We start from the raw sequence: 20483 nt of genomic DNA on the forward strand, positions 1-20483 counted from the left end.
AGCCTTGCAGCTCCATCACAGCCGCCAGGGAGGACAGCCAGTCGACTCGGGTCAGGCCGAACGAGGAGCTTCGAAGGCAGCGCTGTCGTCTCCTGCGTCTCCTTGCATTCGACTCGCTGCCTCGTCTTTCGCTCGCTCGCTCACTCGTCCTCTCTCTTCTTCACCCACAGCCGCCCTGCCTTGTCTTCTTACATCTCAGACAGACAGACAGACAGACGGATAGACGGCAAGCCCTCGAGGCCCGATAAAGGGGGACCGACATCCCCGTGGAAATCTCGCTGCATCTCTCTCGCCTGCTCCCTTGCTCTGCCGTACGGGATCTCCCCGCCACCACAGCTGCTCCAGCTTACGCCTCGACCGCCATCAACTTCTCTTCACCTTCTACAACTACCCGCCCGTCTCCCAGAGCTGCCTGGTGTCTCTCTGCCAGCTCGGGTCCCTCGACTCCCTCTTGCTGCTCGCCTCGATCCTCTACTGCCTCTGTGGTTGACTCACGTGGCTTTTCTTTGCAGTTTACCATGTCCTCTCCCGCTCCCGCTCCCGTCCTCAAGACTCCGGTGCCTGGCGCACATCGCAACAACAAGCTCCCATCCCTCACATTGGGCATACCGCCGTCTCCCAATGCCAAACCGGTCAACCAGACGGGCGTGGCAGCCCCGGGTCCGGCACCGGCACCGGCCCTCGCCATCAACATTCCCCAGAAGCCCGCCAGCAGAGCACCCCCAAAGCTGAGACTGGCTACCCCCATGGGCGCCACGGGCGGCGGCAACAAGCCTGCATTCCAGGATGCCAACGCTCTGCACAACGGCCGCCCCATTCCACATTACTACAATTCAACAGGCTCGTCAAACAGCAACAGCAACGGCCAGAATAATAACGTACACTCACGGTCGGGAAGCTTTACCGGCCCTGACGCCAGGGGTAGCGGGCCTCCCACCTCGGCCAGCTCGTCCACTTACTCTGCTCCTTCCTTTGCCTATGGCTTCGACAGCCCTACGCTTCGACTCCCGACCCTTCCTCGGCCATCAGCTCAGTGTACTCGGATCTAGGCGATGGCTCGGCCATGGAGAGAGAAAATAGTGTCAACGGCCTGACGGACCTTGACAAGCTCAGCCAGGAACTTGGACGGCCGCTGGACGTGGAAGACTTGGATGATGAGCGGTGGTTGGCTGCCAGTGAACAGGGCAAGATCATCGAGCTCGGCAGTCTCGGTGAGGGTGCCGGTGGAGCTGTCACTCGATGTCTGCTCAAGGGTGGAAAGACCGTTTTTGCTCTAAAGGTGAGAGGTCTCTCTTTTCTCTTCTCTCTTCTATAAATGGGATAAGATACTAACTTCTATGACTAGATCATCACAACCGACCCTAATCCAGATGTCAAGAAACAGATTGTTCGAGAACTTAATTTTAACAAGGGATGTGCTTCAGACTACATATGCAGATACTATGGTGCGTTCGTCGACCGGTCAAGCAGCTCGATATCCATCATCATGGAGCTATGCGAAGGCGGCAGTCTGGACAGCATATACAGAGAAGTTAAGAAACTCGGTGGTCGAACCGGAGAGAAGGTGCTCGGAAAGGTTGCAGAGGGCGTCTTGAACGGCCTGACATACCTCCACGGCCGAAAGATCATCCACAGAGGTATAGTCGCCACTTATATTTCGTTGAAATTACTATTTTCTAACGCGTATCTACAGATATAAAACCATCAAACATCCTCCTCTGCCGCAACGGCCAGGTCAAACTTTGTGACTTTGGTGTAAGCGGTGAATTCGGAACTAAGGGCGATGCAAACACTTTCATTGGCACTTCCTACTACATGGCCCCTGAGAGAATCACCGGACAGTCTTACACCATCACCTCCGACGTCTGGTCCCTCGGAGTTACACTGCTTGAAGTTGCACAGCACCGATTCCCCTTCCCCGCCGACGGGACAGAGATCCAGCCTAGATCGGTCCTCATTGACCTTCTCACCTACATCATCCATCAGCCCATTCCGAAACTCAAGGACGAGCCTCACAACGGCATCCACTGGAGTGACAACTTTAAATACTTCATCGAGTGCTGGTATGTACAACTAGAGCCTGCTATTCTTCATATTAGTATCACAGCTAACATGTCTATTCCAGCTTGGAGAAAGACCATCCCCGACGAGCCACGCCCTGGCGAATGCTAGAACACCCATGGATGCTTGAAATAAAGAACAAGAAAGTGAATATGGCGCACTTTTTGAAGCAAGTATGGGGCTGGAATGATTAGAATCCCCACACAAAGCAAGCGAACACAACAAGTAAAAAAAAAAATCGAAAAGAACCAAAAAAAAAAAAAAAAAAAAAAAAAAAGGCAAGGAAAGAAAAGCACTTGTTTTTAGAATGAGCCGTTTTTTATTTCTCAAGTCGAGCGGGCGCTGGGACGACCCGTTTAAAGCAACATTGAAATAACCCTACCGCAGCCATCAACACGACACCCATCCCTGGTTCATCATCAATCTGCCACTTACTCATTTCATCCATCGTGGCTGGGATATTTCATTACGAAAAGAAATCATGCTCTTCTCCAACTTTCTATCTTAACGACTTTCGGACAACACGACTTCGATGAACTCACCACCCCTGCTCACTTTTATGTTGACCAACTGACGACACCACGTACCCTCCCTCCACCAATTTAACTCAACATACATATTCACGCATCAAGCCTGACGGCTTGTCTGTCTGTTTATTTTCGATCATCTACCCTGCAGTAGTCGGAGTCCGGATACCTTTTTTTTTATTCAATATTCTTTCTTTCAACTTTCCATCGGTTTCATTTCCCTTCTCATTCTCGATCTTCTTCTACGTTTTATCTCTTTTCTCACATCTTTTGAGATATAACTTACTATAAATGAGAACTATGAATACTTAGTTTGTTTCTACCTATTTCCCTTACTTTTCCCCCTTTCCTTTCTCTTGGCTACTTCTAATCCTACCTTCTTTTGATACTTTATGTTAACTAGCACAGCACAGCACAGCGCATTTATATTAATATCTACTTACTACTCATTTACTCACCTTATTTAGACCAACTTACTTTGCTCACCTTGCATTCCTCTGGCTCTTCTCTTCTTCTCTTCTCTGCCATCATTCTATATCATAACAACCTTCAACCAGTCAATTAATATCAGTCAGGCCCTTATACGCATCACAGTCCCCCTGATCCGGCTGCTTCACTTTGTTTCCGGCGCATATTTATAGATGGGAAGCGAGAGGTTAATAACTCCCCTGTTTTCAAACACATCGAACCCTCGACATGGCATCCAAACGAACACCTGGCAAGATTTCAAGCTGCCCCTGGCTCCTCAACGTTTCAGCAGCGGTCAGTGTTATCTATGTAGCTGAGGAATTTGTTAGCTTATATAAGCTTGAATCCTCTATCACGTGCAAATTACGTAACTCTGGCATCATAGTTGCCCTCGTCCCTCTCTCAGCCTCTGTATGGAAATCTATTAGTATGATTAAAACTGCGGGAGATTCCATCACTTGGAAGCTATTTTGTCAAAGGGCAAGCAAGAAAGATAGCGAGCGTTGCCTATGCGTAATAGTGATGAGCAATCGTTAAAGAAAGGCATGTTTAGGCTGTTTTCTTTCCCTCTTCCTCTTTGTTTTCCTGTGAGCTACCAGTCTTCATTGTGAACCTGCCCGGTACTAGATACCCCATGGACTTACTCCATACAACCCGGCTATCTGAACTTCCATTAGATGCTCAGCGAGTAGCTCTCTAAACACTGCTACCATATATCTCTTCATCTTCTTGCTTCTAATATCGTAGTACTTTTAGTTGTACGCGTCACAAACCCCGCCTGACTTTGAATAACCAGCAGCCATTCGGCAACCTCGGAAAAGGAGTGCAAAGAGCCGCTGTCTACTACCGCATTAACAATGGGCCATCTAGCGTGCGTAGCGACCTGTTCGCTTCGAAACTGGGCTCTTGACTTTGAAGGAAATACCAATCGCATCATCGAGAGCATACACAAAGCAAAAGCTGCTGGCGCGACGCTCAGAGTTGGCCCCGAACTTGAAATATGCGGCTACTCATGTCTTGACCATTTCTTTGAAGCAGACCTATACCTTCATTGCTGGGAGATGCTATGCATTATTCTCAAGGACAGAAGCTGTGATGGAATCCTCCTCGACATCGGGATGCCGGTGATGCACCGCAACAACCGATTCAATTGCCGAATCATCTGCTTGGACGGGAAGATCTTGCTCATCAGACCGAAGTTATGGCTCGCAAATGATGGAAATTACCGAGAAATGAGACACTTCATACCCTGGGTTGGGCCAAGGCATGTTGAGGAGTACTATCTGCCCAGGATGGTGAGAGAGATTCAGGGCACGACCAAAGTACCTATTGGTGACGCAGTGATATCAACGGCAGATACGTGTGTTGGCATGGAAACCTGTGAAGAGCTGTTCACGCCACAGTCGCCTCATAATGATATGAGTCTGAATGGTGTGGAGATCATGGCCAATTCATCCGGGTCCCATCATACTCTGAGAAAGCTTGATATCCGAGTTAGTCTTATCATGGAGGCTACGAGGAAGAATGGGGGCGTTTATCTGTACGCGAACCATCTGGGTTGCGATGGGGATCGACTTTATTTCGATGGAAGTGCGATGATCATTGTCAATGGATGTCTAGTTGCACAGGGAAATCAGTTCACTCTTGACGACGTTGATGTTGTCACTGCAGTCGTGGATCTGGAGGAGGTCCGGTCTTATCGATGCACACCATCTCGAGGCCACCAGGCTATGAAGGCTGGTGTTTATACTCGGGTAGAGACTGAGTTTAGCCTGAGCTCCGACATAGGCGACCGTGATACTAGACTACGACCCAGTCCGGTAATACAGCCACGGTACTACTCTCCGGAAGAAGAAATTGCGCTGTCAACGGGATGCTGGTTATGGGACTATCTTCGACGCTCTGGCACCGCAGGGTACCTTGTTCCGCTATCAGGAGGAATTGATAGTTGTGCTACTGCAATGACTGTGTTCTCGATGTGTCAGCTTGTCATCGATGCCATCAAAGCTGGGAATTCGCAAGTAATCAAGGACTGCAAACGATTAGCAGACTACACGCTGGAGCTACCAAAGACACCCCAGGAGCTATGCAACCAGGTCTTGCACACCGTATATATGGGTATGTCGAAGCAGTCCTCCAAAGAAACCCGTGGACGTGCGCAAGATCTCTCCAAAGCTATAGGCTCCTACCACGTCGATCTAGATATCGATGAGGTCTACGAGGCCCAGAAGAACCTCATCGTTAAATATCTGAATTTCGACCCCAAATTCAAGAGCCAAGGCGGCACCAATGCGGAGAATCTCATGCTGCAAAATATCCAAGCTCGCAGCCGCATGGTCACAGCGTACGAGTTCGCTCAGATGCTTCCTACCACCCGCAAGAGGCCACACGGTGGAGCCCTGCTAGTCCTAGGATCTGCAAACGCTGGAGAGGCACTCCGCGGCTATTACACAAAGTACGACTGCTCCAGCGCCGATATCAACCCTATCGGCGGTCTTGATAAAAGCGATCTCAAATTATTCATTGCGTGGGCTGAGAAATCCTACTCAATTCCTTGCTTGCGAGGATTCCTCGAAGCTACCCCCACAGCCGAGCTTGAGCCTATCACCGAACAGTACGTTCAAAGCGACGAGGCAGATATGGGCATGACCTATGACGAACTATCTACCTTTGGCCGCCTGCGAAAGTACAACAAGCTTGGGCCGTATGGGATGTTTCAGCGTCTTGTGCATGACTGGAACCACCTCACGCCCCAGCAGGTGGCTGAGAAGGTCAAAAGGTTCTACCATTACTATGCCATCAATCGACACAAGATGACGACCTTGACGCCGGCCCTGCACTCAAACGATTACAGCCCCGACGACAACAGGTTCGATCTGAGACCGTTTCTGTACTTCCCGTTTTACCAGTCATGGGGCTTTAAGAAGATTGATGACGAGCTGGCACGTATTAAAAAGCAGGCCAAGCAGTGAGGTATCATTATTGTTATTATTGTTATTGGTAGGCGGCTAGCTGTGAAAATTTTCGATGCAGGAAGATAGAAAAAAAGCAGGCAAGGCCTAGGCCCTCGGTCCCACGGAAATGTTGAGGAGTTAGTTACTAGGTACTAGCTCTTAGACTTCACTCATCAGCTCTTGGAAATGAATATTGCAGCTCATACTTCCCTCTATTACCCGCTCACCAGTACCGTATATACAGCTATCATCGTAGATGTCTCCGGCTCGTTCCAAGGTACGGAGCATATATGGTCGATGCCTGTAATCCTCCAGTACTTACCTACAATACCTATGGGAAGGACAGCCAGGGTTGGCCCGGCTCATGTATCTTCACGTGATCTTTACGCTGACTCATCTCGCTAGCAAACGAAAATCCCGGAAATCCCGGAAATCTCCGGCTCTTTCGTCAAATTCGGGACAACGAGGAGATCAGGCCATCCGCCTGTCCAGGCACATCTGGCAGCCAAAAAGCCTGCAGCAAGAATAAATGGACGTTTGCTCTGGCTCCCTGCGCCAGCCCTGCCGGTATCTCGCCTAATTCTCCGCCACTGGTCTCCTGCTCTTGTCTCTTCCAATTTCTTTACAGCAGTTCCACTTGCACCCATGCAATTTATGGGGGAAAAGTGGGCAAAGATGGATGACCGGCAGGATTTTTGATACCCCGGCACAGGGGCTGCTGGAATCACGAAGAGTTTTTAGCTGCAGCTTTTCGCTTCTTTTTGAGGGAAAATAAGAGAATATAAAGAAAAGCCGTTGACTCTGTATATATCTCCGCGGAATTGACTTTTTTACACGCCATTCTTTTCTTCATGTCATTCCACTTTCTGCGCTGGATCCGGCACATGTAGCAACCTACCCCTGGTGATAGCAAATTGAAATAACCCCATTGGCCGGTTGCGAGTGAGTACCTCTTGCTTCCGTGCCAGCTACTAATTTTCACGAAATGACGTCTTAGAAGTCATTCACCGGTCAGTCTCCAAAGGACCAATGTTGGGTATATAAAGAGAGTATCTCTTCACTGTCTCCTTCCTTTCACTTCTCCTTCTTCACTTCCATCACCTTCATAGCCAACATCCAACATTCGAAAGTATAACGTTCAAAACCAGAGACCCCAATAACCACCTACCACTTACCAAGTTGATCACCATGACTGTTGCAGACAGCGTTATCCAGCACGTTGACGAGCAGCAACTGGAGACTTGCCTCGCCAGCCGAGTCAACTATCTCAAAGCCTTCCTCAAATTCACTGATGAAGATGGAGCTGCCATCCAAAGCGCAAAGGGGCTCATTGCTCCTGCTCTCCCAGCGATACTCGATACCATCTATACGAACCTAATTGGGTTCGACGTCACTGCCAAATCCTTTGTGCCCCCTCAGCCAGAGCAAGATAAATCCACCGTTTCTGCAACCACATCCATTGCTGATCTGTCCCTCACTCACCCTAATATCCTGCACCGCAAGGACTTCCTCAAGTCATATCTCGTCAAGCTCGTGAGCAACAGTGATTGGTCTGACAACAGCAAGTTTTGGGAATATCTCGACAAGGTTGGTGTGATGCACACCGGCAAACCCGGCTTCAAGCACCGTGAGAAGAGGCCCGAGTTGCGCGTGGAGGTGATGCATATGTCATTGCTGTTGGGATTTGTGGAGGATATTGTGCTCCAGGCGACTATGGGAGCTGGAGAGCTGGACATTCAGACCAAGACCAACGTCATCAGAGCCTTTAACAAGCTGATTTGGATCCAGAATGATTTGTTCCAGAAGCACTATGTGTCGAAACTCGAATAGATTAATGGACTGGGGCCGGAGGGAATGTAACAAATGCTGCGATTGGGAATGAGAAAGGACACAACCACTCTAGAGTTATGGCGTTTAGGGAAAATGAAACATCTCTAGACTAGGTTTGCTATTTTTTCGCCTTATTTCAGGCGTTTTATTCGGTTCAAGATAGGAACAATATAGGGAGAAATAAAATGAAACGACTTTCTCTACCTCTTACCAGCAAACTCCCGCATCAACGATGAATGCCAATAAAACGTCCTCTGGTCGGAAAAAAGGAATCCAGTTCTTGTCAATGCTGTAACCGTTTTGCACCTTGTGGTGTGATTAGTAACTCTCTAAGCCGCCCATGATTTTACCGTCTTCGTGCAACACATCCAACATACCGGAGAACGAGGACAGTTATGTGGGGGTGCGTCGCAGGAAAGAGTAAGAATGGGGTAGACGTTCAAAGAAGAAACGCACTCCAGACAGAGGCGCCCTGAGCACGGCACACAAGAAGACGAAACATGAGAAAGATCCAACAGTTGGATCGCTCCAACTGCTCCGCCTTGAAATCGCGAAACAAACCGATCATCGCTGCTGCACACGACGAAAACTCGTCAAGTTGGGAGTCTCGTTCGTCTCTTGACGGTGTACATGGCTTGCGTGTTGACATCATAGGCAACGCAGCCGACTCCAGTCTGGCGGCTACAGCATCTCAACCAGGCAGGGCGGATCGAGATGCTGGAGTTGAGAGGAGATGCCGTGAGCCAATATGCTTGCCGCTCTGCTTGGAGCCTCCCTTCCCAGTGGCAAGGGGCCATTTTGTATGTTCATGCCATGCCATGCTAAGTCACGTCCTGGAGCAAACAGAGCCCAAAACGAAATGAGCACGAGCGTTTCCCTGAAGCAGGAACCCGTGGGAAAGCAAGCCTGGTGAGAAAAAGACGGGCTTTTATCTAAATCTAGGTTTCCGTCTCCTCATATCAGTTGCGTGCATGCTCGTGGCGTCGGGCTAGGCTCCTCTAACTCGTTTCCCCCCTGGTAAAAATATCCAGCCATGTAACTTTGTCTTATATAAGTCAGTCAGCTCCATCGACTATCCACAGGAAGAAACCCTTTTGGAGAGTGTTAAGAGGAGAAACATGACACAAGCGCCAAGTTTGATGGTTGCCCCTGGGTCGTTTGCTCTTATGAGTGGCAGGCCGGAGCGCACCCCGTAAAAATAAAACTGGAGAGATCTGGGCATTTCATCAATCCACCGCGAGCTGTGGTTCAGCCGGTGGAAATTAGGGGTGAGCTTCTCGACTCGACCTAACAAGGCGGACTCCCGAGGATTGGTCGGCTTCTGGTTTTCAGGGCCTGCCGCGTCATCGATCGACAGGCATCGAGATGGCGGTGTTTGATTTGCTCAAGAGAGCCAAGGAGAGCTTAGCTTTTTTTTTTCTTCCTTGGGCTGCTTTCTTTTTATTATTCGTTCCTTTTTTCGTTGACAGTCGAAGGGTGTGACAGCCAGCAGCAAGAAGGCTCGGTGACACAAAGTGGAAGGTTGGACGAAACTTAGGAAGCAGCTGGTTTGTTTATCTAGACTCGCAGCGAGACATAAAAGGTTCGAGGTATATAAACATATATATGTATATGCAATACCTCTATATGCTCCATTTATATGATAATGGATTCACCGTGTTGGTTTCTGTTCGCGCATGGAGAACCGCTTGTACATAAGTGTTTGGCTACCAAGCATGATCTTCAGGAACGAGTATCATGCCCGTCATCTCGTCGTCTCTTCTCCTTGCTCTTGCTGCTGATTGTGGCTACGGCTCTGGCTTCGGTAGTCTGGTTCAGTATCGAAATGCGGAGTAAGCCATTGACTGCATGCACTGATCAACAAGTACTAAGGCGTTAGGCGTCGATAGCTGCTGTGCAGTGCCAGAAATTCAGGAGAGAGAAAAGACGCAGAATCCGGCATATGAAATTGGCATTTCAGAGAGCCGAACTGCGCACGAAACGCCTGTGTAAATGTCGATATATCGCACGGGAATTATATATTCGTTCGTATGTGTACTCCGTAGTGTGAAGACATCGTCAACCTTGTCACAGAGCCAGCGTTCGAGAAGCGTCTTCCCACTCGCACTGACAAGGGGAGGGCGCCACAAACGGTCAGCCGAAGGGGGGGAGCAGTCGAACAGCAGGAAGACCGCTTATTGCGAGCTCGACTTGTGACACCCTGGCGACGGAGCACACACAACACCACTATATCAACCACTATCACGGCCAGAGACACTGATTCAGAAGTGATGAAGCCTTAAGAGCCGTCTGTTAATCCATCATGTGTACTCCGTATCCGTAAAAGAGAGAGAGAGAGATAGGGAGGAGGTTGGGTTGCGGTCCGGCTAACCCGATCGGGCAGCCCCTTGCTGTTTAATGCCAACGACGTCTCTCGCGACTCCTCGACCTCAACCCAGCAAGCAAGCAATAATAATAACCTCCTAACCGCCGACGAGCAGTGGTAATTATCCGCAAATACAAAGACGGGCACGGCGAGTCAGCGGCAAGAGAGATGCCTGGAGGAAGACGGCGTAAATTATCAGGATGGCAGTCTTCATCTCCGACTGGTTAGAGGACATGGGCGGCTAGACAAGAGTGATGAAGTGTACCTGCAGGAGCCAGGAACACCCACCGATTGGCAGGCAGTGGCGCAGATCAACTTTGCGGTGCTTCTCGTCCTCTTGTCAGACGACGACGCTCGCTGAGCCCGAACCTCTCGAAAGGAGCGCACATAGAGAGAGGGCCGTGAAAGAGACAGAGACAGAACTCGCAGGTGAAAGGGGGCGCTTCCCCGTCTCTAGGGCCCTTCTCTACCGCCCCAGGCAGGCGTACAGGCCCAGTCAAGGTGTCGCTATCCTAGTGGCGCTGGGCTCGGGGCCCTGGGCGTGGCTAGGGACAACCAGCAGGGCCGAAGGGGGCCACGCAGCCAATTGGGACAGGCAGATGGCAGGCAGGAAAAAGGAAGCGCATGTCAGGAACAAAACACGGCCGGGGTGGGCGACAAAAAAAGGGCTTACTCCACTGATGATAACCTGCCGCTTGCGCTGTCGACCCACGTCTACGTGGGTAGGGATGGGAGTGGACAAAAAAAAAAATAGGAGATGAGCCAAGGGGGCGGAAGAAGTTGATTCAGATGTGCATGGGCAATCTCCCATGGCCCCCTTGCACAAGGGAGATACAAAAAGGGCCCATGTTCCACCGAGTGCCTCGTTTCCCTCTCTTCCTCTTCCTCCTGCTCTCTCTTCCTCTTCTTCTGTACATCCATCCATCAGATCTATCTCAAAGACCTCGGTCGTCCTACACTCTTTTAACTACCAGTCACTCTTTAAAAAACCAAGCACACGAATTTCCCAATCCTACGCTTCTTTCTATTCTCTTTTTAACGACTCTTCGAATTCGACTCTAGCAGTTCTTTTTCAAACACACATACACATTCAAGATGCGTTTCTCAGTTGCTTCCGCTGCTCTCTTCGCTGGTGCCGCTGTTGCCATGCAGGGCTATGGCAACAACAACGGCTACGAACACCAGGGCTACGGAGCTGAGGGCTATTCCACCGTCTACTCTACCAAGGAGGTCACCATCACCTCCTGCGGCCCCGAGGTCACCGACTGCCCCGGAAGCCAAACTCCCGTTCCTCCAGTTCCTACCACCTCCGCCGGCGAGCCAGTCCCTGTCCCAACTTCTTACTCTACCGAGTACGTCACTGTGACCGACTGCCCACCAGAGGTTACCAGCTGCCCGGCCTCTTCCACCCGTGTTGAGACCAGCGTTGTCCCAGCTCCTACCTCTGAGCCAACTGCTATCCCAACTGAGCCATCCACCAGCGAGACCGCTCTCCCGACTGAGTCTGTCCCCACGGGAACTGGCAACCTCCCCATCCCAGTCCCATCCGGCACTGGCACTGGTGTCCCAACTGTCCCATCCGGCGGTGTTCCAACTGAGATCCCACCATACCCAACCAACGTTCCCCCAAGCCAACCATCTCCAAGCGTTTCTGTCACCTACATCGCCACCTGCGTGCCAACTGTCATCACCTCTACCGTCACCCTGCAGCCAACCCCAACCGTTGTCCCAACTGGCGGTGTTCCCGGAACTGGTGCTCCTGGCATCCCATCCGGCACTGGTGTCATGCCAACTGGAACCGGTGTCTTGTAAGTTTTTTCTCCTTTTCTTACATTTTTGCGGCTTATTTTTATATACGATTTGACTAATAACTGGTAACAGCCCAACCACCGCTCTCCCAACTTACACCGGTGCCGCCAGCACCCTCTCCGGCTCTTACGCCGTTGCCGGTCTTGCCGGTCTCGCCGCCATCTTCCTGGCATAAATTTCTTCTCTTCTTTAATGACTCCCATTAGCTCACGTCTTCCGCCCTCAATCTGTCATTTGGTTCCGGCGAGAAATAATAGCTACGGGGTATTAATTTCCTATTTCTCTTCCTCTTTTGGCTCTTCTTGAACATAGTGTGCATGGCAAATTAGATCCACTCTAGACAAGAACTTCGAATATTTCGATCGGGACAACGGCATTTTGGGTTCTTCATAGGGAGATTTGTGTGCTTTGGTTTTTTATTTCCTTTATTGCCCTCCTTTATTTGATACGTGGTTAATTTATGGACTTTGCTTGAAATTTCTCAACACTTTCCTAACTTTTACAGCTTACTTGCTACCGATATACCTCTTAGTAATTTTTTCTTTTTAATCAGTTGGAGCTGTTCTCGATTTCCCGCAGTTTTCGCTCTCTAAATTTGCCACGTCTATACATAAAGAGAGGTGCAAGAGCAAAAGAGACCAGCACACAAATTCCCTGTTTCTCCTATTCCTGTTCAAAATCAATAGGTAGGGCTCAAACATCGTTGGGCCGGCCAAAGAAATTCAACATCACACTTTTTATCTTTACCTGCAATTATTTCCTCTCTTTCCATCCTCGAGGCGCTTAGGAGCAAGATCTTCGTTTCAAGATGCCCAATAATGAAAACCAACATCCTCCGTGCCTTGCCGTTGCCGCCATCCCTGCCAGACTTCGCCTCAGGCCGCCCCCATGTCCTCTCCCCGTATTTGTACTTAACCGCCGCTGCTTGCCCAGTTAAGGTTGCTCCTGATCGATCTCTATCTTCCTTCACACTCAGAGAGATCTACAATCTCATCCCCAACATCCAACATTCAATCCTTCGCAATATTTTGATCCTTTTTCCACCCTCCCTTGCCTAATTACGGAGCACAGGACGCCCACATCTAATCGCATATCATGACGCAGTGTTCATTTAACGTGATGTATTAGGTCAACCTTATCATTTCGCTGCAACTCTATCCGGCGGGACTGCGTGTTTCAGGCTTGTCGCGGTGTCCACTCAGAGCCCCAGGATCCCGTAATTAGAAACAGAGGGGAAGCCCACAGAGAACGCAAGTAAGCAAGTTTCAAAGGTACTCCAACCGTGCCGTCACTGACGGAGATTTCCTGATACAACTCTACCAGCCAGGAAATTCTTCAATTATCACCCTCATTACTCCGTACATAGTTGATTATTTCATCCAGTGACATTGATACTTAGGTTGCCAAGCCATGTCCGGTCCTCGTCAGCAACCACCACTTCGCTAGTTCTTGCATGGATGCGTGAAATGCAGTAATGTCTCTCTCGTTTTGAATAATGCACGCAGGCAAAGGAGGTAGGCATCTCTTTATGTCTGGTTATGTCACGCTGCTGCCTGAACTGGCATCGAGGGGGCGGCCCTAGGACAGCGAGCCTATCACATCTCGACCAATTTAGACCTGTGAAGAGCAATGGCGCCGATAGCACTGTGCTTGGTCATCATGCTTGCATTGGCTGGTTATAACCATAGCCTCACCTGGAAGCTCGAGCACAGCGAGCACTATAAATATAAATTCTAACATCAGCATGCTTATAGGTTGGTCTCTTCAGCCTAAGGATCGATTATTCATTGGCATCAAGCGCCCAGTTCAGGCTGGGAGAATCAATACCCTTCCTGTGAGAAATACTCATTACATACAGGCTTGGACAAACGACCGGCAAGCATGGAAATACTGATTAGTAAGCTTTCGAAAGAAGCCATAGTCACGTGAGTATCCGCCTTGGCATTAATAGCTTCGTCCCTGCCAAGACGGGAGTCTTTCCTGTCTATTACGTCACTTCGACGTGCCTGCCAAGTGAATAACCTCCTGGCCTTCTTTTGCTGCTTCAATGCTCGCATTCACTGCTCTCCTTCTTATTTAAAAGCCGTCATATTGACGGCGCTTCTTCCTAAAATTCCTTCATCTATCTCTTCCCTCGACGTCTTCTCCTGCTATTATGGTAATCCTATCAGGATCCCCAAACCCTCTCTGAGACATCAAACCATGTCAATGGAGACGTTCCGTTTGACTTTGGGCCGTGGTATGCTATATTGTATGCCAGGCTATTATACCCGGGCGGAGGTGACTGGCAGTTACTTCTGCTACCACTGTTACGTGATCAGCTACCTGGGAAAGTCGGCTCTTACAGCTCCGCCTTTCTAGTACAGAGTATACACCATGGACACGATGTTGCGAGCTCAAGAGATATGTGACCTGCTGAGACTAACTACAGCAAAACAGGCCAGATCATATGATCACATCTCCGTATTCAGCAAAAGATCGAAAACAACACAAAAAATACGACAAGGAAAGAAAAGCATCATCGGGCAGCACGATATTCAAATGGCATCATAGTTGATTCAGTGGCCCGAAAACTCCTCTCTGGATATTAGGGTCAAGAAGCATGCGCTAAAGGACAGGTAAAACTGGCTTGGCCTAGATTGTGGACCGAGGAGCTTCCCCGAATCATGGTGCAATACTTCCTGGAAGAAGACTAGCGCCCTAAGCGCCGCGAGTGAGCAATTTCAGTGAGTTGGAGGCGACTCCCCATTTTTCCTTCCGTGTGGGAGAGGAAATTTGTGGATTTAAGGGAGCATGGACATTTAGGACATCCACAGCCCTTATCCTCAGCCTTAGAGTAAGGATCAAACCGCTGGGCCAAAAAGGAAAAGCCCCTAAATGGCTGCAGAAAGCGTCGCTATATCATTGACAGTAAGTTATCATACCGCTAGAGGTATAAAAGCAGCTCTACCTTCATCACCAACCATCTAACCACTGCCAGGGAATAACGACTACACCGTTGTTGTCAAATGTCATATCTTCGACGATGCGACCTCTGCCGCGGTTAGACAACTGATAAATAGAGTCGTGGCCTGATCATGCGTGTGCCTCATAGCAATTTTTCTTTCGTTAGAGACTCTCCCAGGAGCCGAAATGCTGCTTGAAGACGCCAAAGACCCTGTTCCTGTTGGTAAACTTGCTGCGTCGGTCGCTTTACCTATAACTACGTCTGCCTCCTCTACAATCTCTTTCTAGCGCCGCGACGCCATCTACCGTCGCCATAACTAACTGGGCTATTAATATCCCTACTCACTACAAGCTCAACGACATCAGAGCACTACTCACCACTATAACTGACGCTAACTCTCCTACCTTAAAGTCTCTGCTCATCGATATATTTCTGGTACGGAGTACTTCAATCAAGCTTCCGCTCTGCCAGCTACAAGGTGCGCTGGGCAAACTTCCCCGTCGGCTCTGACTCCTGGCACCCATCATCGCATGTCCCGGACGCTACCCTCCTCATTCAGTTACTTTTACGAGGTCATTGAGTCCCGGCGGGTAGACGGCAGGGCGACATACTGTCCGGGTCCCCGCGGCAGGGCGACGAGGGAGGGGCTGCAGGGAGAATAGCGGCAGAGTAAAAGGATTACGCCAGGTGATAGTTACGTGTCCTACACTTCCGCTACTTCTGCTACAGCTGCCCCGGACCCCTCTTGTACTCAGTAACGATCAGTATAGTTACGAATATACACCCATACCATGCTCTTCCTGGACTTTTATCGATTTCCTTACAGTTTTACAAATCGATACCAGGAAAATGGTCCTCCAGGTCAAGATTATCTTGTAACAGAAACAAAGGCATTGTAAGGCGGGTGTTTTATGTGTGTGCTTCTGTCTTATGTATATTCACATTAACTACTTTACGTTACAATAAGATTTTCAACTTCCCTCTGAAATATTTATCATTTCTGGTCACTAAAAGCGGCCAGTAAGGGATGTGGGCTTAGCGGCATCCTCTTTTCATACTAAACTGGGTGGTTCCCCTTTACCATCGGTCAGGGCTGTTGGTTTAGTGGTACCCTCCTCTCAAATTGAAGTTATCCTCATCTAGATTAGGATGCGAATTACGCTGCTTTATCTTCCTGCTTATTCACCTGAATTATCCCTGCTTCGTGAGAATGCACACGGATGCACCTGAATGCAGCCGAATGTAACTGCAAGGGGGGCCCCCTAAATATAGTAGGGGAAGCTATCCAATTAACTATAAAATCAGTAGTATGTGCGAAATTGGGTTTGTTTATTCTTTCCTTTTAGCTCCCGCCCCCTTACCACACCAAGTAACACAAGGCTCGTGGCGAAGGATTTGACTAATAGGCGCAAGTTCGTTCGGCTTAAGCTAAGATCGATCACAGGATTCACTATAGCTGGCCTGGTAAATGTTGGAAATACTTAATACCGTGATCTAGTTATCTATTATGTGACTAAATATCCAGCTATCAGGGGAAACTGAAGAAATGCATTTCTGCCTTTTCGTTAACGCCGTAGCCATACAGGATTTCATACTACATAAGTGAAATTCCACAACACAAATATAAAACCGAGAAGAGAATGCTACTAGTTACAGCTCTTTTTGGATAGAATTATTGTACTTACCTTTTGATACCCAACCAAATATGGCGGACCGCTGCACCACCTTTCTAACAAGTTTAGACATTCTGCCTACTCCTCCCTAGCAGGAAAACAGCATAACTAAGAGCTAAGAAACTCCCTATACTCGGAAACTACGCAAGTCGCCGCCTTTATCTTCAAGATTTCTAATCAAACCATCTAAATCCGCTAATACACCGGAGGCTAAGCGACAATCTACTAAGTTCTGCCGGATTGGGAACCTATAGGATAACTATTCTAGATTTACAGTAGAAGGGATATCAAAATCCATATACCTAGCCTTCGAGCTAACGCCTTCATATAGTATTATTACTATCAAGGAAAGCCAAAAAGTACCTTCGATAAGCCACCGGCAGCATATTATGAAGACTTCTCACACAAATATTATGAACCTAAAGGATATATATATTAACGGTGAAACTATTTTCTTTATCTATAAGAGGATGCAGCTGTCTATTAAGTATATCTACTCAAGCCTATAGCTTGAGAATATTCACATTGCTACAACCTATAGAGAGGTTTAACACACTTATATCCCTCATAAGGTCCCTAGCTAAGAATCTCCGATCTAGCAGGTTCTTCTCGGTATATCCTATATTCATAAGGAACTACACATCGCTTATGGAGATATAAGCTGACAAAACACCTTTATGTCTCATACTGGACACATTAAAATAGGTAAGGTGGGATGCTAGATTAGGTATCTTTTATATGTGACCTATTATTCAACCTATGTCCGTTTTCTAGGTGATATTAGGACAAGCATGCTATTGCATCGGAATGAGAAAAATCTCGATATTCAGGCAATTGGGTATATGGTTCGGGAAATCATAAAACCGGGAAATAGTAAACTATACCCACGAAAATTTTCACTTAAAGACCCTTCAAAATGGAATTCGGATATGCTTGACTTCTTTAAATAGACTAAGAAGTCTTCGATACTAGATCTACTCAACATATGTGCCCTTTTCCTTTATCTAGAAGATGATTTGCTAATTGAACAGCATACCTTTCTGGTGGAGTGCAAAAATAGCCCGGGGTGCTTAGGTCCATTAGCTATAATGGCCACCAGGCGGACAAAGACCGTATGGGAGCCTTTTGACCTCTAACTATATGAAGGTGGGAGGTATAATTGCAGGCTTTCAGAGAACGAAGAGCTCCAAAAGGCCTGGTTCAACGCGTTCTCTACTCTTGAAGATCTTCAGCTGAAGTTGAGAGAGCTGGAGGAAGTTAGGAAAGCCGATAATGAGCGGTTTAGAGCCACAATATATCAGCTTGAACAGGAACTTCAGAATCGCAATAATACACAATCCCAAAAAGGTGGAATCCCGTCCCTCCTTAACCCCAAGCCCATGACGGCAGATGTAGGACACACCATCGCTTTGAGCCAAGAGTAGGGGAGACAAAGAGATGATGAGGTTTACTTCCTGGTTATACACTCTGTATTCCCCAATCTAGCTTCACATTATGAATTCCACCGTGTTGAGAAGCGCTTGAGATAAGGTTGGATGTTTGGCGCGGTATTCTCGTTTCTTTTGTGAACTTTACTTCATTAGGCGATGAAACAAACGTTATTTGCTAAACCGTTAAACCGCGCGTCCGCTTACCAGTAATATCAAAAACAGCGCTTGAACAGGCCCCTTGCAATCAAACACTATAGCCGCCGCTCGATAACACTCGCAGAGCATTGAGGCACAACATCCAAAAATTGAAAAGTGGACAGCACTTTGTCTCTTATTTACCATAATGTGAGGGGAGGAGAAGGAGGAATATTCGACATCGTAGGATTGCCGTATCCCCACCTAGACACCTGGAAGCCCACGGTAAGAGGATGGCGCATTGTATCTTTCAACTAGCAATCTGTTTTCTAGGAATTCCACACTCTACCTCTATGTTTGACGTTAAAATAAAATTCTAAGGCAACAGCTGGTTAAAGTTTGATTTCACGAACTCTCAGTAGCAAAAGGAACACTGAAATTTAGATAGACACGACTGCTTAACAGGTCCAAAAGTTAAAATGAATGTGGAGTAACTAGTTACTGAGCTGAGACCATCTGCGGGTCTCCACTTAAGAACATGCGGGGTTGTCTTAATATATGACCAAACTCGACCCAGATAAACAGATGGAGGGGAGATGTATTGTTAGTGTTATAACTGGTGAATAGCGATATGGCGACGATGTCTACTTAGAGAGTAGAATACAAAGTTGTAGCTTCGGCAAGACGCAGCAGAGTAACAAAAGGGTGTCTCAGCAGCCAGACAAACATAGGAAAAGGATAGATAATTAAAGTCGATACTCGATGGTGGCTGGATGGCCGCAGCGTCTATGCTGCGGCTATTTATCCGTAAAAGCGCGGCAGCCAGCTAGCGGGCGCCCCGTTAACCGATATGAGACAGGGGGTGGCGGCAGTGGCTTATTGCGCCTGGCAGTACACTGGTTGGGGACTGATATCGAGTACATTAAAATAGGAGTTATTGATATACACACAGATAAAGGGAGAGAAATTTTGGAGGGACAACATTAAGAATCAGCGAAAATCCATCGCTGGACTTGCATAAAGGTCTCATAACCACCGTTCCACTCAATAACTGCTCTATCGAGGGCTGAGTCCTTCACAATTTCCTCGATAGTATAATGTTTACTATCTCCTGCTAGCTCAAAAGTCGCCCCATTCAAACCTGGTGGATCTGGGCGGTAACAAGATGTAACTGTCGGGATGTATGGACTACTCGTTGAGTGCAATGTACTTGGTCTGCCTTCCTGGGTATAAGCGTCTTCAGTTATTAGTTTTCCCGAGTAGAAGCCCGAAAGGAACCCGATATACCCCGTGCTACGTACCTCCAAAAGCCATTCCCAATGTAGGATTTCCCTTCGGCTTGTAATTCATTTTAGATTGCTGGTTGTTGTATTGCCCTCGAGGCCGGTCCTCATCGGTCGACTTGTCCTGTGATATTGGTTTCCAGAGAGGGAGACAACACAGCAATTGGGAAAGCATATTTTTAAATCTCGCAAGAGAGTTATAAGGGATCAGACAGGACTATGGTGTGAGTAAAATAGAAAGGTGCCTGAGCCGAGAGGAGCGGTGAGCAGCTCTCTTATATATAGTCGACTCCAAACCAAACATTATGGCCCAGGCTTCACTATGTAATCCGGGCTTTAATACATATACATATATAGATCGTCGAGATTTTGAGCCGATTATTTATGTATAGTAAACTGGCCCACAGAGATTTTAGTTAATCACGCCCAGAAAGTGAGAGTTTAATGTCAATCAATGTCAAAGTGGGCTCCTTACCCGGGGATACGAACTAACTAACTAGTTAAAGGGGCCGCTAACCCCCCGACCACAAATCATACTTTGGTGGTGACTTTTTTGGTTTTCGCAGAACACCACTTCTTCTGGATTTGTCCCCTGGAACTCACACTGTTGACCTTCGTGTGGTCCGCGATGTCAGGGCTCTTGGGGCTGTTGGCGAACCGTATATCAATGTTACGCACATTGCACAGGAGTTGTCTAAAACACTAAATGTGGACAAAAAGAGTATTCTCGTTGCAGATGTTGTTGAAAATCGTTTGATTAGCCCGTATGCTTCTGTTACTCTCCATAATACCATGGGTAATCCTGTTGATGTGGTTGGCATCAAGGAAGATGGCACCCAGGTTAGGATCATCCGTTCTATAGTCTTATCACATAGCTAACCACTTATAGGGCCGCCAGCTTTTTCTTTGAATATGTTAAACAACCATGTGAAGCTAGAGGGGAGCACAATCCTCGCGCAATTGGGTTTTCAATTGAGGGGAAAGATAAAACCAATGTTCCA

At 48.0% G+C, this 20483-nt stretch overlaps 8 protein-coding genes across 8 annotated transcripts; 7 read left to right on the forward strand and 1 right to left on the reverse strand.

Annotated features, from left to right (window-relative positions):
* Positions 1 to 518: 518 nt before the first annotated feature.
* Positions 519 to 1049, forward strand: TERG_11578 (uncharacterized protein; the record flags this gene model as incomplete). Its single annotated transcript, XM_047750675.1, has 1 exon — positions 519 to 1049. One exon carries the CDS (start codon positions 519 to 521, stop codon positions 1047 to 1049), a length of 531 nt encoding a protein of 176 aa, XP_047605132.1.
* A 14-nt stretch (positions 1050 to 1063) lies between these two features.
* On the forward strand, positions 1064 to 2255 carry TERG_11579 (STE/STE7/MKK protein kinase; the record flags this gene model as incomplete). The annotated part of the gene is made up of 4 exons (XM_003238458.2): positions 1064 to 1279; positions 1346 to 1637; positions 1694 to 2063; positions 2126 to 2255. The coding sequence occupies 4 exons, from the start codon at positions 1064 to 1066 to the stop codon at positions 2253 to 2255; spliced, it is 1008 nt and encodes a 335-aa protein (XP_003238506.2).
* Positions 2256 to 3913: 1658 nt separating this feature from the next.
* On the forward strand, positions 3914 to 6028 carry TERG_00498 (NAD+ synthetase; the record flags this gene model as incomplete). The annotated part of the gene is made up of 1 exon (XM_003238460.1): positions 3914 to 6028. One exon carries the CDS (start codon positions 3914 to 3916, stop codon positions 6026 to 6028), a length of 2115 nt encoding a protein of 704 aa, XP_003238508.1.
* A 1170-nt stretch (positions 6029 to 7198) lies between these two features.
* On the forward strand, positions 7199 to 7840 carry TERG_00499 (uncharacterized protein; the record flags this gene model as incomplete). The annotated part of the gene is made up of 1 exon (XM_003238461.1): positions 7199 to 7840. The coding sequence occupies one exon, from the start codon at positions 7199 to 7201 to the stop codon at positions 7838 to 7840; it is 642 nt and encodes a 213-aa protein (XP_003238509.1).
* Positions 7841 to 8340: 500 nt separating this feature from the next.
* TERG_00500 (uncharacterized protein) lies at positions 8341 to 9036 on the forward strand (the record flags this gene model as incomplete). Its single annotated transcript, XM_047747602.1, has 3 exons — positions 8341 to 8640; positions 8687 to 8749; positions 8833 to 9036. 3 exons carry the CDS (start codon positions 8341 to 8343, stop codon positions 9034 to 9036), a joined length of 567 nt encoding a protein of 188 aa, XP_047603563.1.
* A 1856-nt stretch (positions 9037 to 10892) lies between these two features.
* On the forward strand, positions 10893 to 12785 carry TERG_00501 (uncharacterized protein). The gene is made up of 2 exons (XM_003238463.2): positions 10893 to 12013; positions 12087 to 12785. The coding sequence occupies exons 1-2, from the start codon at positions 11301 to 11303 to the stop codon at positions 12187 to 12189; spliced, it is 816 nt and encodes a 271-aa protein (XP_003238511.1). The 5' UTR covers positions 10893 to 11300; the 3' UTR covers positions 12190 to 12785.
* Positions 12786 to 17311: 4526 nt separating this feature from the next.
* TERG_00503 (uncharacterized protein) lies at positions 17312 to 17584 on the forward strand (the record flags this gene model as incomplete). Its single annotated transcript, XM_047747603.1, has 2 exons — positions 17312 to 17339; positions 17409 to 17584. The coding sequence occupies 2 exons, from the start codon at positions 17312 to 17314 to the stop codon at positions 17582 to 17584; spliced, it is 204 nt and encodes a 67-aa protein (XP_047603564.1).
* A 1598-nt stretch (positions 17585 to 19182) lies between these two features.
* On the reverse strand, positions 19183 to 19657 carry TERG_00504 (uncharacterized protein; the record flags this gene model as incomplete). Its single annotated transcript, XM_003238466.1, has 2 exons — positions 19183 to 19436; positions 19501 to 19657. The coding sequence occupies 2 exons, from the start codon at positions 19655 to 19657 to the stop codon at positions 19183 to 19185; spliced, it is 411 nt and encodes a 136-aa protein (XP_003238514.1).
* Between the last annotated feature and the right edge of the window lie 826 nt (positions 19658 to 20483).

Source organism: Trichophyton rubrum, assembly GCF_000151425.1.
Source record: "Trichophyton rubrum CBS 118892 genomic scaffold supercont2.1, whole genome shotgun sequence".
Classification (NCBI taxonomy): Eukaryota; Fungi; Ascomycota; class Eurotiomycetes; order Onygenales; family Arthrodermataceae; genus Trichophyton; species Trichophyton rubrum.

Coding starts and splice junctions, on each gene's coding strand:
- TERG_00501 (XM_003238463.2), top strand. CDS start 11,301: ATGCGTTTCTCAGTTGCTTCCGCTGCTCTCTTCGCTGGTGCCGCTGTT. Junction 12,014..12,086: donor CCAACTGGAACCGGTGTCTT/GTAAGTTTTTTC, acceptor AACTGGTAACAG/CCCAACCACCGCTCTCCCAA.